General features: G+C 54.3%; 2 protein-coding genes and 1 long non-coding RNA gene across 8 annotated transcripts in view; 1 reads left to right on the plus strand and 2 right to left on the minus strand.

The window, feature by feature from the left end:
* The first annotated feature begins 6,995 nt into the window (after positions 1–6,995).
* Positions 6,996–17,846, plus strand: part of MBP (myelin basic protein) — an 81,648-nt gene continuing 70,797 nt past the window's right edge. For 2 of the 6 annotated variants that reach the window (XM_066353100.1, XM_066353101.1), the window contains exon 1: positions 8,400–8,640. Coding sequence is in view for 4 of the 6 variants with exons in the window: in XM_066353096.1 (XP_066209193.1) it covers positions 8,208–8,390 (183 nt within the window). In the remaining 2 variants the exon portion in view is untranslated. The other 4 variants (XM_066353096.1, XM_066353095.1, XM_066353097.1 and 1 more) reach the window with 4 other exon arrangements.
* Positions 8,398–9,854, minus strand: LOC136383142 (uncharacterized). Its single transcript, XM_066352721.1, has 3 exons — positions 9,211–9,854; positions 8,506–9,015; positions 8,398–8,413 (listed from the first exon to the last, which is right to left on the minus strand). Exons 1-3 carry the CDS (start codon positions 9,549–9,551, stop codon positions 8,398–8,400), a joined length of 867 nt encoding a protein of 288 aa, XP_066208818.1. The 5' UTR covers positions 9,552–9,854.
* On the minus strand, positions 14,944–17,214 carry LOC136383139 (uncharacterized). Its single transcript, XR_010747367.1, has 2 exons — positions 17,073–17,214; positions 14,944–16,218 (listed from the first exon to the last, which is right to left on the minus strand). It is a non-coding gene; the product is annotated as an uncharacterized lncRNA (long non-coding RNA).

Genomic DNA, 17,846 nt, shown 5'->3' on the forward strand with positions numbered 1-17,846 from the left:
GTTGTCACCAAGCACCCACCAGGCACATCGGTTGTTCACCCCTTTCCAGGCCATGGGGCCCCATGGCGATACGCACACGAGTGAGTAAGGAGGGTGCCCCTGACCCTTCAGGAGACAGGACAGACACATCAAACAGCCGCTAAAACCTCTAAAACCTTAGGCCTGGCTACCAGGAGCATCCCGGAACCATGGCCTGTTTGGGCTGTAACCTTGGACAACATACCAGCTCCCGTTTTTCTCATTTGTAAAGCTTGTTTTGAAAATCAAATAAAACCACACGTGCAGGTCACCAAGCACACTGCCTCGTACTCACTGAGCACGTCTTCAACACGGGTGGCAGTCTCCACAGCAGTCCCTCCCTTTATAAATATTTGCGTTATTATCAAGGGGTAAAGTGATTGTACTAGCTAGGGCCCTTCAGTGGAATTTGGAACCCGATGTCACAGGAGATGAAGCCACACAGGGACCTCTCTGGCTTCCTGAGACTGGTGACCCCATGGCTGGATGACTCAGCTCAGCCGAAACCCAGCCCCAAAATCACCCCTCCGGCTCTCACTTTTTTCCCTCATGTGGCCTTTATCTCTCCGTCTCTGCTGAAAGCAATTCTTTCTTACTCAGAGAGCCCTTCTCTATTTTAAAAGGAGGCAGCTTCCAAGAACCTCGGGATTGTATCTTTCAATGAGCACAGCACACACATGTGAGGCTTCTCCCATTCCCCTGAGAGCAAGGCCCCTGGAAGTCCCAGGAAAGGTGCCAGGACTGGACAGCCCCATGCCTGCACTCCGGGGTCCCCTGGGGGGGGGGATAGATGGCACTCCTGCCATCCCCTGGAGTCGCCCATGAAGAGAAAAGAATGTGTCCACAGGCAGTGGGGTGGCAGACTTGTGACAGTCAAAAAAACCCCAAACGAATAAACAAAACAAACCGAGATCATTTTGTGAAGGACACAGCTCAGCCTACAAACAGAAAGTTCTGCAGTGAGGTGACAAGCAGCCGAAGGACAGTGTCAGCGCCCCCAACGGCCCCCGGAGGCGGTGAGGGAAGACTCACCGGTTCCTCGCCCTTCAGCGTCTGCTCCCAACGTGCCAGTTTCATTTGAAAATGGCTGGAGGTCCAGCACACGGCTGACTTTGTTCCCACACATCGTAGAAAGCTTCCACAGTGTCGGCGTCTGGATGGCAAGCTTCCGCTGTCCGTTTCCAGGAGGACACTTAGTAACTGAGTAAGCTCTTCCAGGGGAAGGAGCCCTCCTCTGCGGTCACCCCGCCTTCGTCCCGTTGCTGTTTATGGTGGAAATCGGTATGCTTATCCTGGTCCCCCAAAAGGCAGCAGTGGCGTGTGGAACCTCTCTGGCTCTCGCGATGGCTGGCTGTCTTTACTATCCGGTTCAAGAGCTTAGTTTCGAGCCCACACCCTGTCCACAGCCCTGTCCAAGAACCCCAGCACCTCACTCGGGGATGAGCGGGAGGCTGAGGGAGGGCGCGCTGGCCTCTGACCAGCCAGGGTGTCTCAGTCCAGGCTGGTTCTGTGGCTTGGAGCAGACCCACAGCCTGTGGGACCTGAAGCTTAAAAGGTGGTCCCTCTTTGAGAAAAAGAACACCAGATCTGGCACAGGGCTGAGGAGGAACTTGATCAATGGAGTGTCCCTAACGCTTCATCTGCTTTGTGATAAACCTGCGGTGTGCGCAATTTGGGGGCAAAGTCATAGGAGTCTCGGGGTCTCAGCTACAAAGTGGGGATGAGGACGTTTTCCTCACACGGGGCTCTACGTATCAAATGCGCTTGTGCCCAGTCTTTGAAACAGACTCAGGTGAGACGTGCTGTCACAAACACGCAGGAAACATAAGATTGGTCACCCTAATTTAACATGGGCTCACCTGGAGAAGAAATACCGAAGGCAGGAGGTGGATCAACGCTGGAGGAGACAAAACAAGAGGGAAAAACAATGTATCTAAGCGCAGAAACGAGGACCAAGAATGGGAACGGTCTATTCAGTTGGAAATTCTCTATGGGTTCAGATATTCAACAACCAAGAAGGCGAGGAGGCCCAGACGATGACAGATGATTCATTCTGTCACCTGTGATCACGTTTCCAAGATTCCACGCACACTGGCCATGCTCCAGCGTCCAGAGCCTTTCAGACCCTGTGAACCTGCAGGCCTCCGGGGCAGCGACCAAACAGAAGTGACCTCATTCTGAGGCTCCCAGGAAACTCTGAATTTAGAGCCAGGACAATGGGTTAAAACAGCGAGTAGTAAAGTATGTCCCTGGTTGGGAGGGAGCGCAGGGAGCCCAGGGGAAGAGGCGTGGACAGCTGACGGTGCCTGCAGAGCAGATGTCCGGCAAGCCTTGAGGACAGAATAACAGTGCTGCCGGACCACCATCCCCAAGGACCCTGCTCTGTCAGCCCAGGGCAAGACTCCTTTACATGTGTTTGGGGCCACACTGTAATCTGCCAGAAGCAGCACCTTTCAGAGATGAGAGGCCCCCGAGCGAGGTGTGAGGTCCACCCTGGGTTCACTGCCATTGCTAACACATCTAGAATTGGGTTGAATTAGGAAAATGATGTCCTGGGATCTTCAAAGAAATGTGATAGGCGTGAAGATTGTTTAGGAATACACACAGGGCAGAAGGAAAGGCTTGAAACATTATAAATTCCCATTCTATTTGGAAATTGTAATGTGAAATCGTCATATATTAAATGATAACTTCCTTCTCTGGTTCCCTTATTCCCTTAGCAATATAAAACATGAGCGCTTTTTTTATTTTTTTTATTTTATTTATTCTTTTTTTTTTTTTTTTTTTTTTTTTTTAGAGAGGAGAGAGAGAGGGAGAGACAGAGACAGAGAGGGAGAGAGAGGAGAGAGAGACAGAGAGAGAGAAGGGGGGAGGAGCTGGAAGCATCAACTCCTATATGTGCCTTGACCAGGCAAGCCCAGGGTTTCGAACCGGTGACCTCAGCATTTCCAGGTCAACGCTTTATCCACTGTGCCACCACAGGTCAGGCCATGAGCGCTTTTTTTTAATTTTGCATTTAAAACTTCCATTCACATTCACAGTCCTGTAAAAGCTGAGGAAGTGTTCCTGGGAGGGAAGGAGGGGAGCTAAGTAAGGGTTTAACTCTCACTGGTCCTATAAATTCTGAATTGTAACATCATAGGGATCTTACATGTCTGAACAGTGTTTTTGTTTGTTCCTTACTATGGATGAAAAATGTCCTCAGCCCTGGCCGGTTGGCTCAGTGGTAGAGCGTCAGCCGGGTGTATGGAAGTCCCGGGTTCAATTCTCAGCCAGGGCACACAGGAGAGGCGCCCATCTGCTTCTCCACCCCTCCCCCTCTCCTTCCTCTCTCTGTCTCTCTCTTCCCCTCCTGCAGCCAAGGCTCCATGGGAGCAGAGTTGGCCCGGGTACTGAGGATGGCTCCGTAGTCTCCACCTCAGGCGCTAGAATGGCTCCTGCCAAAAGGGAGCAGCGCCCCAGATGGGCAGAGCTTCGCCCCCTGGTGGCCATGTTGGGTGGATCCTGGCATGGGAGAGTCTGTCTGACTGCCTCCCCGCTTCTCACTTAAAAAAAGAAAAGAAAAGATGTCTGGAAAAAGCAGGGTTGAGCTAGCTCAGGTCCCTGACGGCTGCCAATGCGACTCTGAGTGGCCTTGTCCCATTGGCCCCATTGGCCTTGGCTGGTGCACAACCTTGGAGCAGGTCCGCATGGGAAAGGGGAAGAGGCACTCCTGTTAGTACTGACCCACCCTCCCAGACACAGCAGAGGTGTCCTGTCAGCCAGTGCCCCCCCCACCACCACCACTCAGCTTAGGGGAACCTAGTCCTTGGGGCTCCGACCTATGAACGCTTCCCTCACTTGGAAACCATGAAATTTCAAGGACTCTGATCAATCAGTATACTACAGCTTGGCAAGGAGACTGTTCGGCCTACTTAAGACCATGAACCTTTCAAACCCCCTCTCCGCGCTCATTGGAGTGATCACTGGGCAATAAGAAATCATAGCCAGCAAGCTGCCTTCACGACTCAGGCTTAACGATAACAAGGCCCTTCTCGTAAAGTCGCCTGTCAGCCTGGTTGTGCTTATCTCGTGCCCTTTGAACTAATGGTACTGACATAAAAAGAAATAGACGGAAGCAGAGCAAACACTCGCTTCGTCTTGACTACATTCTGGGTCCTATCTGAGCATCTCACACACAGTGCCCCATTTAATTCTCAGGATGGAAACATCATCGTCACATTTCACAAGTGAACAAACTGAGTTACGTAACTCACCCAAGGTCACGCAGCCAGTCAAGTAGAAACCATGATAGAGCAAAGGCTGCAGAGCAAAGGTCAAAGCCAGGCTGTCTGGCTCCTTGTCCATGTTTTTTTCCCATTATAACCCTCTATTTTATACGTCAGTAACAGAAATTATTCTTTCCCGAGTGTCCACATGTAAATGTAAACTCCACCTTCCCAGGAAACCACCACCCTTCCGGATGGGCTGAGGGCTTCTATCTGAACTGACCCAAGTGATCTGAGCCCTTCGGAGGGCGGTCCTTGTTTCAGACATAACCACGCACCCTCAGCAGCTCTGCCGGACTACAGCCTAGACTTGGGTTTGAAGACTGCCAGCAGGATGGGGGTCCCCCCCACAGGGGAAGAAGGGGTGTGTGAGCTGCCAACAGCCACTAGGAAAAGGTGGGGGGGGGCTGCCAGGAACAAAACTGTGCTGAGTCAGCACAGAGCAAAGAGGGGAGAGAGGGGGTGACCCTCGCCACATCATCTGAGCTGCTGGGTCAAGCCGTACCTGAAGGCAGCCTCCCTTCTGCACTTGTCTCCTCGCTCAGTCACTGTTGACTCTGGTCTTCTTCTATTTGCTTCAAGTTAATAATTTGGTCCAAGAATGGAATGTTATTACAAACAACCCTTAAGGTAGGACGGCTGAGGTGAAGACGGGGCAGTGATCAGCCATTCCGGGCGTCATAAAGGTAAACACAGGCTCAAGTACTGGGGTAGTGTGTCTTCACCGCACACGGCCTAACACACTCCCCAGACAGACTCCCAGTGCGAGGCCGTGATGGGAAGACACACGCTTGCCTTTGGGACCAGCAGCTGCCATCGGAAGGCAGAGGAGAAAGGAACAGAGGCTCTGTGAACAGAAGACCTTGCACCCTGCAGCATGCAGTCCCATGTATGGTTCGGTCGGCCTCCTCAGGCTAGGTGGGTCACGTCAGACCTTGGGACACAGGATCATAGGGAAAGTCAGCACGTTCAGACCCGCAGTAGCACAGGCTCACAGGTGATGCTGCTGGCCCCCGACAACCCACACTCACCCCGTTGTGGACAACACTGCGGAAGCACCTTCTGCTGTCCTGACCAGTGAGCCTCTGCAAGTGTTGCTTCCGCTGCCACAGAGCCATCCAGTGCGACTGTCACCCCTGAACCCTAGGACAGTAGCACAGACACGCAGAGTCTTCCCCACATGGACGTGGAGACCCAGGGTCCTTTCCAGACCTTGCTTTGTGGAGGGAGGCCCTGGTCACCAGGACCCTCAGCTCCTGGGACGGAAGGGTGGGTGGGAATGGGGGAACTCAGCCGGAGTTGTCTGTGACATGGCACCCTACCTTCCAGGCCCTAGGAATAGATGACCAGTGTGTGTGACTCGAGCATTCCTGCCCCTGCCACCGGCCTGCCGTGACAACTACATCTCTCCCTCTCTCTGTCACACCTGGGGCCCACCCCGTATTCTCGGTCCCAGGGAGCATCCAGCAGCCGTCCTGTCCTGGCAGAAGTCTGAGTGTCAGCCCAGGGGGGCCCGTCTCTCCTCTGCAGCCCCTCCTGGTCCTCCTCCACCCCCCACTCTGCACTGATAGAGGATTGGTGGCCCCTGCCCTTCCTCCTCCCGCCATCCTGCCGGCCAATGAGTCCCGACACCAGCCCTTCGGTACAAGCACAGCAGACACTACTTAGCCTGGACATCTGTGTCAGGGCCCCTACCCTCATGGGCTTAAAACTCAGCAGTGACGCCCCTGGACAGGTTCCTTCCAGCAGGCATCCTGGGTGGCCCTGCACTCCGCGCAGCATGCAATCGAGAGCTCACACCCCATCACCGTGGGGGTTCAGGGCAACTCTGGAACCAGGTGACGCCTGGAGCAGTGTTCGCTAAGCCCTGCGATCACCATTTTTTCCCAAGTGTTCTCTGTGCTGCAACCTCTCCCCATTTGTTATTCCAATCTGCAGAGGTGGGAACTCATCCCAAAGCTTCCGGGGCCTCAAACCCTCAGACCCTGCTCACCACAGCCGGCCTCATCACCCTCGGTGAAGGTGGCCAGCTTCGGAGGGAGGACCCTGTGTCCCTCTCCTCTCTGTCTCTCCTACCACATCGCTCATCCCAGAAACCCCGCAGGTCCTTAGTACCTCATGTCCCTGAGCCTGCTCAGCTGAAGCCCCTGCCTGCTCCTGCCCCATTTGGCCATGCACCCCAAAGACCCCATGAGGGGTCCCTTGAGTCTTCTCCATCCTCGAGCAGGATCACGGCCGCCTCTGGGTGTTCCAGGCCCATGTGCAGACAGGACTGGCCCTGGTTGGCAGTGGGGGCCTGAGCCTACCCACGGGCACTCCCAGCAGGAGTCCCTGCAGCTGGGCGAGAAGATAGGCAAGGAGGTCAGGCAGGCAGTATTGCACGGGGCTGTCCTGACGCCGCCCAGGTGGCTCCGGTGGCTGGGCTGGGATGGGAACAGGCCTGAGACCCTGGCCTCTCTACACCGGGCACCCACAGAGGATCCTCCTTGTCCAGTGGTGGGATACAAATAACTTAACAACCAGTTCTCTGCCCTAATGACCTTTTTAAGTATAAAAAAAGATATACCAAAAAGTAGTTTATTATTTCATGCATTTAATACTTAAGTAAGAACAATTAAAAAAGGTACACAAAGCTAGTTATAAGAGTTTTAAAATCTTAATGAAAAAAATTAAATAATACCTGACAAAAAACAATAAAACTGCTATTTAAAATATTTCCATATTGCTACTTGATTGGCGTCCTCACTTGCAATTTTTTTCACACCTATGGAGAGGGTGAACATGACTACGGGCGCTTAGAACACGCGGTTGCACAGATGGACGTTAGAAAAGAGGAAGGAACGTAAATGTGTGATGTCCACATGGGGCAGCTGCCCAGGCGCCTACCTTAGAGAGATCTCTGATGACAAGTGCTATTTTAACAACTGGTTTGCCAAACTCACCTAAAAAAATTGGGTATCGGTTTTGACAAACCGGTGTGAACTGGCTGAATCCCACCACGGACCCTTGGTCTCAACAACAAAAATGTGTTCTCTCACTGTCTGGAGCAAGAAATCTGAAATCGATGTGTCGTGGCCTGAGTCTCTGGGTGTGTGTGGGGTCCTTCCTGTCTCCTCCAGCTCCTGGCGGCCCAGGCCTTCCGTGGCCTGTGGCCGGGACCCTCCAGTCCCTGCCTCGGTCTTCACGTGGCTTCTCCAGTGGGAGTGGACAAGGCCCCCCCCCCCAGGCTCCCTTCCCCCCAAGGCCTCTCCTCTCACCCATCTTTCCTGAGAAAAGATCAGATGAAATATGTACATTATCATAGAATCACCAGTATTTGAACGTGATCAACAGATCCCCGGGTTTGAGATGGTGCTTTGTCTGGGCAGACAGCCTTGGAAAACACTGGAAGTGGCCTCTGCTGTCCCCAAAGGGGAGCCCTGGGGAAAGGGGCTCACGAATCTGGCTCAGCACCAGACCCTCACCCCACTCCTGACAGACACTGTGTGGTCCTAGGTTCCAGGCTCCTGGGAAGTGTCAGGAGGGGCATTAGGGTTGCAGTGGGAGCTGGGGGGTCCTCTTCCTCTACCACCTGCTTTTCCACCATCAGGAGAAGACTGAGCATCCAGGGAAAGGTCCTCTGACTTCTTCAGACCTTGAGGACCAGGACCACAAACCAATAGCCGCTGCGGCCCTGCAGGACCCCTGCCCCTAGCGATGCACACCTGCCTCCCTGTGCTCTCCCGGCCAGCACCGGTCCAGGGCCCAGGGTCTGGGCAGGGCTAATCCCCCGCTGTTCCCAAGGGCCACACTTCACGGAGTCCGGACCCTAAGCATGGAAGACCCGTCACTGAACTCGCAGGGGCGGTGGATTCGGTCCAGCTGCCCGCAATCCGGGGCTCAGGCCCTCGGTCGCCCCTCTGCGAGGTGGTCCGCGAGGTGATGCCATCTCAGGTGCTCTCAGAGGCTGAGGAGCCCCGGGTCGGCGCGGCTGCACTCTGGCCCCGCCCCCCAGGGCGGATCTGCACGGGGCCCCTGCGGGTCCGGGCTCTGCTTGGCGGGGACCCCGCCGAGATCATTCCCCGAGCCCCCCGTCCCCCGCTGCGCCAGCCGGCTGGGCGGCAGGTAGGGCTCAGCAGTGTACCTGGCTGCAGGAAGCCAGGAGGGGGCGGGGAGGGCGGGGTGCGCGCCGGCCTCGGAGCTGCGCGTCAGCCACCACCGCGCGCCAGTGAGGACGAGCCTCTGGCCCTGGCGGCCCGCGTCCCCGACCCGGAAGGCGGCGCCAAAGGCCCCGGGACCCCAAGCTTGGGGCCCGGGCAGCGAGGAGGCCTGGACCCCGCAGAGCTCTCGGCCTGGGAGCGGCGAGCGCAGCGCGGTGGGTGACCCTCCTCGGGGCGGCGGCGCTTTGTCTGCGCGCTGGGCGCGGAGCGCGGGCGGGAGCCGGGCGAAGCGCGTCGCGGAGCACAGGAGGCATCGGGAGGGGAGCAGGGACCCCTTCGCGGGGACCCAGGAGCTGCCGCGCAGGCGGGGACAGGTGGCGGCCCCGTGACCCCCTGCTCTTGACGCGCGCGGGTGTGGACGCGGGTCTGCGGCGGCGGGGCTGTAATCCGCGCGTTTCCGAGGTGGTTTCTGGTCGGAGTCGCGGCCGTGGTTGTGGAGCAGCGCCCGGCCTGGGGGTGGTGGTTGGACGGAGTGCAGGTGGGAGGTGACCAAGGCCAAGGTGGCCGCTCTGGGTGGTGCGGAGACGATGCTGGTGACAGGCGGACAAAAGGGTGGGAGTCCTTAGGGGTTTAATGTGCCCCGTAATTCCTCACCTGGAGCCGAGCGACTGCCGCTCTCCCCGCGCCCCCAGATAAAGCCCAGCTTCCGTGGGGCTCTGGCCCGGCTTCTGCCTCTGCTGGGCCGGTCCGGGCTCGGCCGCGCTGCCGTGCACACTTGCGCCCACCTGCCCTCCGGCGCTGGCGCGGCCCCCTTGGGCGGGAGCCTCCGCGCTCCGGAGGGTCTGCCGCCTGAGCCCAGGCAGCAGTAAGTTTTTGTGGGATGCTGGGGGGTAGCACCCCGTGTCCCTCGAGGGCTCTTTTCCCGGGTTCGGACGGCGGGGTGGGGCTTGTTGGAAGGGTTAGGTCTGCTTGGGGATCTCAGGAGGACGCTGGCAGGAAATGGGCGCGCTCTGGTTCCTGGTTCTCGGTTCCGCAGGCGCAGGGGCTTGAGAAGCAGCCCCTGTGTTCCCTTGCTCGCTGTGCCTGCAGAAGTCGCGGCAGCGCGGAGTGTGCGGAGTGTAAACATGGAGGTGTGGGGACTGTCCTGGCAGCGGACACTCACACTGGCTGCAAAGAGTGTCTTAGAGCAGAGGAACGTTAGGGGGGGCTGCCTATTTAAGACCTGTGGCTTTGGGGGAAGATTATAGCCTGCCAAGGGCAGGGAGACATTTTACAGACTAGTGGCCCACTTGTCAGGGCCACCCGAACTGGCTCAATCCTGCGCCACAGGGTCTCTGGCAGCCATGTCTGAGGGGACTGGGCCCCGTGTGTGCAGAGTCCCTGGAGCTGGCAAGGGGCAGCTCTTCCCCAAGGAGGAACCCTACAACCCTGGAGAAGGCCCACAGCTTAATGGCTATGTTTCCACCAACCAGGGACAAGTGCCCATTGCTCTTTTTTTTTTTCAGGGGGTAAACAAAAACCTCAAGGGAAAGACTCCAGTTAAAAATGACTGTAAGATGTCTGTTAACAGTAACTCCCAAGGACTTCACTGCTCTGAAATGACTACTTTTATTAACTTGGGATTAGACAAAAGCTCCAGTCCACTTTGAAAATTTCTCTCAAGTTCATCTCCACACTCACCAAACTAAGAAAATTAAGGAAAATTCCTTGTTCTGCGCTTTGACACTGAATCCCTCCTTCGTGGTTTTGAATGTCAAGTCTAACAGTTTGGCCCCTGAGGACACAGCTGAAAACTTTTCTTACCAACTTCCTGCTTCTGCCTGAATTTTTAACTATTGATCGAAGGTTGTTCTGTTTGCTTTTTACTTTCTCTCTAGAGTCTTTATAAAAATTTGACATCGTGTTAGCAACTGCCTGAGTACCTTTCCTACCCAGGGATCCAGGTAGCGTGTAGTGACCACTTACATTGGTCAGACTGTCCTCTGAGACCCATACATGACCTGGTCAGCAATCAGGACTACCCTGGGATGCTCTCCTTGGGCATAACTACCCTCTTATTCCTTCATCACTGCTGGTGAGGAAGCTCAGGTCCAGAGACGCCCAGGGCACACAAGACTCAGTTCCAGGAGCCGGGTCACCAGCCCCTCAGAGCCGCCCTACAAGGCCTTGGGGAACAGAACACCTCGCATGCCTTACAGAGCTGTCTTCCTCTTCCCCTTCTCTTTAAAATTCCACCGTGAATGAGTTGCCACACCCGAAACGATGCTTCCTCTTCAGAATGATTTGACTACAATGGTGCTGTCATGGGTCTTTGTTAGTCATCCTCTCCTTACCGCCCTTAGCTGCCAATAAAAAAAGAAAGTATTCTGATTACCTGGTATAATTTTTTTAATAAGTAGTCAGGAAGCAGTAAGACACGGCTGTTGGTTCATCAGAGCCACCGAAGGAAGATGAAACCAGGGGACATTAAGGGGGCCCGGGGCTGTTCTCTACACCAGAGTAAATGGACCAGGATGCCCTGTGCGGCAGCTGGGCACAGAAGCCAGTGGTCGCTGGTCCTCTCTCACTGACTTCAGAGTGTGTAGCTTAGGTTAGCAGTCAGGCTGCTCCCTGAGACACAGAGCCAGTTTGGAGATGCACACCAGTGACTTATTGCGAGAAACGGGCTGAGGGGGCAGGTCCAACATCCGCAGGATGGGGGGACCCGATGGGAGGCCAGAGCTCTGCATGAGCTGAAGCTGCCTGCAGAGGCAGACTCTTCCTCACGTGGCAACCCGGTCGTAGCCGTATTCTGAAGTTTGTAGGCATGTCTTAGACTTGGCAATGGTTGAACAGTTAAGAACGTGGGTCTGAATGTTCTGTGTCCACCACGGAGCAGGTGTGAGGCTGTTACAGAAACCAGATAGAGGACCGGAGGAGGAGGATACACCTGTGTAGGTTGGGTTCCTGGGAGATTTTATATATATATATAAAAGGTCTACCGGAAAGTTCTATCCGTTTTTGGAATAAAACAAAATACAAATTTTTCTTACCGTCAATAAACTTTATTAAATAATATAATTGCCATTATTATTAATGATTTCTTGCCAGCGTGAGAGCAATTTGTATATCCCATTTTTGAAAAATGTTTTATCTTTTTATGTGAAAAATTGAACCAGTGCTTGTTTGATATCTTCTTCATTTTTGAATTTTTTGCCCTTCAAAAAATTTTGTAAGGACAAAAACAAGTGATGGTTGGAGGGTGCTAAGTCCGGGAAATATGGTGGATGCCACAGACATGCTTCTGTAGCATTTCTTCCATGTTGAAATTCGTAAAAATTACAGTGGTGTAAATGAACTTTATCAGTAGCATAAGACTAACATGAATCAACTTTGTTTTAGTTAATTTGCTACGTCAGTATGTATACATTAAGTGATAAAAATAGGCACACATGCGCCAAATAAACATGTGCTTACGTGTCGAAACTTGTGATTGAAATGGACAGAACTTTCCAGTAGACCTTATATATAATCTCCCAGGGATCCAACACACACACACACACACACACACACACACACACACACACACACACATATATATATTCTGCCACTCAGTTATGTAAAACAAGCCTCCCAAGAACAGGCTGATCTGTAAGGGAAAACCCAGCCAGGCTCATAGAGTGAGGAAAGATGTCATTCCCACTTGCTATCGGAACTGAAAATCAGTGATCAGTGAGGTCATCTTTCCTACCCATCCTGCTGATAAAGAGGGCTGCATTCTGACTCACCTTGTGAGTAGGAGATTCCAGATTGAGAGAATGATCTGGAAAAGCTGGAGATGGTTGCGCCCTAGGGCCAGCAAAGATGAGTACACCCTCTCTGAACCTGGGGTCTCACTGCCAGGTTTATCCTCGAGGGAAGACCCGATCTCTGTGTGTGAGGCACAGACACAGGATACTGTTGAAAGGTATTTTTAGAGATAAAGGTAGGCTCACGTGCAATTGTAAGAAATAATATGAAGCGATCCATATGCCCTTCATAGCATCTTGCAAAAATTACAGAACAGCATCACAACCACGAAATTAAGATAGATACAAGCCCTGTGTTTCAGAGTGCACCAGCGTACATGCTCCTGTGCATGTATGTATAGTTCTGTGTATCACACATGTAGAATGTGTAGAATCATGTGACCACCCACAGTCACACAGGATGGTTTCATCACTGAATCCCTTGTGCTGCCCTTTAAGCCACAGCCAACTTCCCTCCCTCTTTTGCCTCCCTGAGCCCTTGGCATGCACGGCTCTGTTTCCCGCTTTCCATGATTCCATTATTTCGAGAAGGCCCTACAGCTGAAAGTGTATAGCTGGCAACCTTTTTTAGATCTGCTTTCATCAGGGAGCACAACGCTCCCACATGTGTGTTTATAGCTCGTTCTTTCTCGCTGCCGAGTCGTATTCCCAGCACACACGGACCAACGTCCACCCTATCCGCAGGGGCATCACTGTTCACAGGGTCCCTCACTGTGCTTGCAACAACCCCAGGTCTGTGGTCAAACGATGGTGGTGACTTGTGTCTTCCTCTGGGTGTCAGTTCTGTTAGAGAATGATCAGTTGTACTGATGTGCCCTCACCCCAAGAACTAGCATTCTGTTTCATCGATTCTTCCCTGCTGTTTTCCTGACTTCGACATCACGGGTTTCTATCCCTATTGTGCTATTTCCTTCCTTTGTCAGTCTGTGGATATTTTTAACTCTCCTCTTTTCACTTTCCGACTCAGAACTGAGGCTATGGATTTGAGACCTTGCTGTCTTTTCTGATGGAATCACACTGTGCTTGCTGTGCGTCTCCCTCTCAGCACTGTGTTAGTCATGCCCACAGTATTTTAAAGAGAGAAAAAAAGAGAGAGAAACAGACAAATGGCCCATGAGTAGGATTGTGGATATCTACAGCAATGCAATCACAGAAGTTGAAGTAAATGACCTAGAACTTCAAGTATCAACCAAGGTCAAGTTTCAAGTAGCGGTCTGGAATGGGAGTCAACAAGTTGCAAATGAATAAAATGGTGTGATTTATCTCTCGAAAGAAAAAGAATGTAAATACTCAATAGAATGCCACACGTTGCGACGACGGGCCCGTGTCATACACCCAGAAACTCAGCCTGGCCGGGCTTGGCACCAGCCTGAGTCACGGCATCATCTCGGTCAGCATGCTCTTAAAGCCCGTGCAGTTCTGAACCCAAAATGAACGGCTCTGACAACTGACTTCTGCATTGTAAGAGCTTCCGCATGTACCGAGCAGAAGGTGTGCGTCCTCAAGAAGAGCAGCCCGTGGGCTCTGACCAGATCTCATTTCCTGTGAGAGCTGTGGCTTCAGAACCCAGAGAAATTCCCCCACGCCCTGACAGGGTCACCCCTGGTCACCTCTGATCAGCCACTCTCCCAGTTTCAAAATCAGTGTCGGTTCTGGTGAGGTGCATTTTGTCCCCATTGAGAGACCTGCGTCCGCCTCCCTTTTAGGGAGCACAGGGCTCCTGCTGGTCCTGTCCATGGCTTCACGGCACAAGCACTGGCCGGCCCTGCACCCTGAGGGACAGATGACACGGGATGTCCCCCAGAGCACTGGCCGCCAGCCCCATCCTTCCCATCCCTCCAGTCAGGAGCAAAATGTCAATTCCTGCAGAGATGAGGCAGACACACAGGAGGCCACATCCTCACCAACCACCCACCTCACAGAGAAAAGGAAGCTCTCCGCTCTGACTCTGTGCGCCTAGTGTCCAAACCAGCAACCTGGAGCCCACAGGCATGTGCGCACAGGCGCATATGCACACAGCCACCTGAGTCAGACCAGGCTGCTCGCAGGGGGAGGAGCTGGCTGGCAGTGGGGATAGCAGGCTTCCCACCAAAGCATCAGCCAAGACACCCCGCCTGGACCCCAGGTCTTCTCGCCAGGTGGAACACGGGGAACACTAACATTCCCCTGGCTGTCTGCCCATCACCTGTGTTCCTGTCATCCAGGTTTCTCACTGAACTCAGTCCTAGGGCCCTGTCCCTCAATCACCACAGTCTTGGAGACGCGGCCCGGGAATGTGTATTTTAAGGAGCTCCCAGGTACCCTCTGAGGAATGGGGCTCAAAGCGAAAGTGGGGCTGGGAGGTGAGTGCCCAATGTCCGTCCAGGCTGTCACAGATGCTCTGTGACGTCCCTGTGCTCTCCGACAATCAGGAAGCTGCTTACTCACCACCTGGCTCCACGTCAAAGACACGGCCTCACAGAAAATACATTTCTGTGCTGATGATATATTTTTATTTATACGCTTCTTTTTGATGCTTTCTCCACCGTTGGAGGAGGAGGACTTTTCACCCCTGGCCTGGCGCTTGCCTGCCTATCCAACGAGGAATATTGACGGATACTCAAACTCTGCATCTGGTTTCTCGCGTAGTTGAAACCCAGCATTCTTCTCTTCTTTGCAAAGAAAATTAAAATGAATAAATGGAGAGAGCTCTTAAATAGAGCAAACGCACGATTAATTTTTAAAACCCCGCCTCCTGTGTGCATGCAGTGTGCGGGAGCTGGCGTGTCCAAGTACATGGAGGTCAGCCGGGTGCAGTCCGTGCGGCCTGAAAGTCCTTCAGAGTGTGACGGGGGGACGTGGATGAGCTTCCCAAAGCAAAATACCTGCTAAACACCCACAGACATGTGTGATGAAACTCCACGGGGCCTCTGGGGGGTTGGGGCTGCCCCTGGCGGATGGACGGAGCCTCCCTCCCTGTGTAGGGTGACGCTGGGCGGGGACGTCTATGCTCCCCAGGATGCAGTGCACCCCCTGACACTGGCCTGTCCTGGGGCCGGTCTGGGTGTTGATGCTCAGGGCCCGTCCCCGATGGCCCTGTTCCCTGTGTGGAGGCACCCTCCCCCCTCCAGCTGGCTGCCTTCCGGGCACCATGCCCAGAACCAGGACCTCTGTCCAGTTCTCAGGAGCCCTTTGCTTGTGAGGTGCTGAAATGTCCTGCGGGGTGCTTATGTGCTGGGAGAGTTCCCACACGTTGTCTCGCCATGTGTCTGCTCCGTGAGCAGGCCACACAAGGGGTACATCTGAGGTGGATGCAGCAGGCGGTTCCCGTGCTCTGATGCCCAGTAGTGGTGAACTGGACGCCCCACAGGTCTGACTCTCACGTGCTCTGCGGGGATCTGAGCTTCGCCCAGCAGAAGATGCCCTGGTCGCTCCAGCCCACTGGGCTGCCTCACAAGACCAGATACATTAGAGCGGGAATATGACAATGTAAGCAAAAATGATTCTCACGTGTTAAGAACCAGGTTTCTCTCACAGCGTGTGTGTGGGAGGGGGAGGGAGAAGGAGGAAGAGGCAGTCACCTTGGAATAACCGAGACCAAGGGGTCACGACTTGTGCGCCCTGCAGCAGGTGTCTCTGCAGAGACACAAAGAGGGTGAAGGGTATTCAGCGACGGGCATGGTGCGCGCAGAGCTGAGACGGGGTCGACTGATCCTGCCGTGGGGGTGGGGTCGGCACAGTGGCTCCAAGGGGGACATGGGGATTCGCTGTTTCGTCGTTGCCTTCAAACATCAGAACTCATTTTTGAAGAGATGGGATTTAAACCAGATATTAAGAGCCGAGCTTATCCATGTTGGACCCGATGCTGGGTATTGTGCGGAGGGAGGTGGACACGGACCGGGCGATCAGCCTTCCTGAAAATGCACCGAACGTCATGTGTGAAGCCACATCAGGGGACACGTGTCTGCGTCATGTATGCGTGTTCACATAGGGTCAGCATCACCGAGGTAAAGTGCACTCTAGGAACTTAAAGTAAATTTTAATGGGGTGGTCGATTAGAATCTGTTCAAAATTTCACAGCATTAAAAAATCCCAAACCACTAACATTTGGGTGTGAAGGTAGCAGAGGTCCCGGGTGGTATTCTTGTGGGGCGAGTGTGATACCATCGCCTCAGTCAGTCCTAAGTCCTGAGACTTCGTTTGCTTTTGTGACATGGGTCCAAGAGGAATTTGAAATATCTCCTGGACTCACTCCCAGAGTTTGTGCCTGACCTCAAAGACCAACACAATAACCGAAACACCTGCGGTCCAGGGAGTGTGCCGGGAGCTGGTTCTGCTGGACCAGGTCCCAGTGTCCTCCCCGTCCTTTGCTCAGATAACCCTTTCCAGGCGCTTTCCTGGATTTCTCTGCCTGTGGCTGATACAGTGGGTTTTGTGATTAATTAACAGACAGTGGGAGTAATAAGTTATGTACGCCCAAGGAGGGCAGGTGTGAAAGTTTGCAAAGTGGAGAGAGGCAGGGTCCTTTCATTCCTCAGAGCAGGGGAAGCCGGGACCCAAAGCAGTGCTCACGGTGCTTCCTGAAATACAGGAGAAAGCAGCTGGCTTAGGATCTGTGCCACGCCCGTGTGGGCCTGCCTCTCCTGCGTGGACCTGTCCGCACAGGTAACCGGGCTGGGTAACCGGGTAACCGAGCCTCTCCCTCTTGGAGGCCGATGTCTGGGCACAGCCCGGGAGCACTGGCCTGATCTCACTGTTTCTATTTTAACAGGTGAACCAGGCTCACAGTAGAGTGTTGTCTCTAAATTAGCACCTTGGAAAGGGAACCAACCATTTACGTCCGAACCCTCCCCCGGTCTGAGTGAGTGAGCTGTTCCTACCTCTTGTAACTGGTCGTGGATGCCCAGCTCCGGGACAGGCTGGTCTGCTCACGAGTCCTCCTGACCTCGGGAGGGCAGTGTCCCCATCACCGCGCGGGGTCTGCTCCTCCTGCCCCCCCTTCCGTAGAGGTGTGGGTGCAGAGCCCCGAGGGCCAGGTCTTTGCGCAGGGCCGGAAGCCTGGCTCTGCCTGCCACCTCCCCAAGCCTGGCTCCCCCCACCTGGACCCAGCCCACTTCCTCCCCAGCAGCACCCCCCGGAAACGGCGGGGGTGCCCCCACTTCCTTTCTGCGGTGTCCTGTGCTTCTTCTGAACAAGGCTTCAGTTTGCAGGGGAAACTCTGCCCTAGTTAGGCCTCAGCGCCCCCCAGGCTCCCGTGCTGTAAGGGTGTAGGGACCTCACTGCCCCATCGTCGTGCTGGTTGGTCCCACGGCCGTGGCTTCACAAGCTACCCCACCCCCCCACACCAGATGCTGCAATCCAGGAAAGGGCCTGGCTGCTACAAAACAGGCTGTGCTCTGTGTCTGGTGTCTGTGTGCGTGGGCAAGTGTGTGCGCGTGTGGGCCTGTGTGTGCGTGTGAGCGTGTGTGCGCATGGGCCTGTGTGTGTGCGCGTGGGCCTGTCTATGTGTGCCTGTGGGCGTGTGTGTGCGCGTGGGCGAGTGTGTGCATGTGTGAGTGTGTGTGCGTGTGGGCGTGTGTGTGCATGTGTGAGTGTGTGTGCGCGTGGGCGTGTGTGTGTGGGGGGGCCTGTGTGTGCGTGTGAGCGTGTTTGTG

The sequence above is a fragment of the Saccopteryx leptura genome, chromosome 11 (assembly GCF_036850995.1).
Source record: "Saccopteryx leptura isolate mSacLep1 chromosome 11, mSacLep1_pri_phased_curated, whole genome shotgun sequence".
NCBI classification, from domain to species: Eukaryota; Metazoa; Chordata; class Mammalia; order Chiroptera; family Emballonuridae; genus Saccopteryx; species Saccopteryx leptura.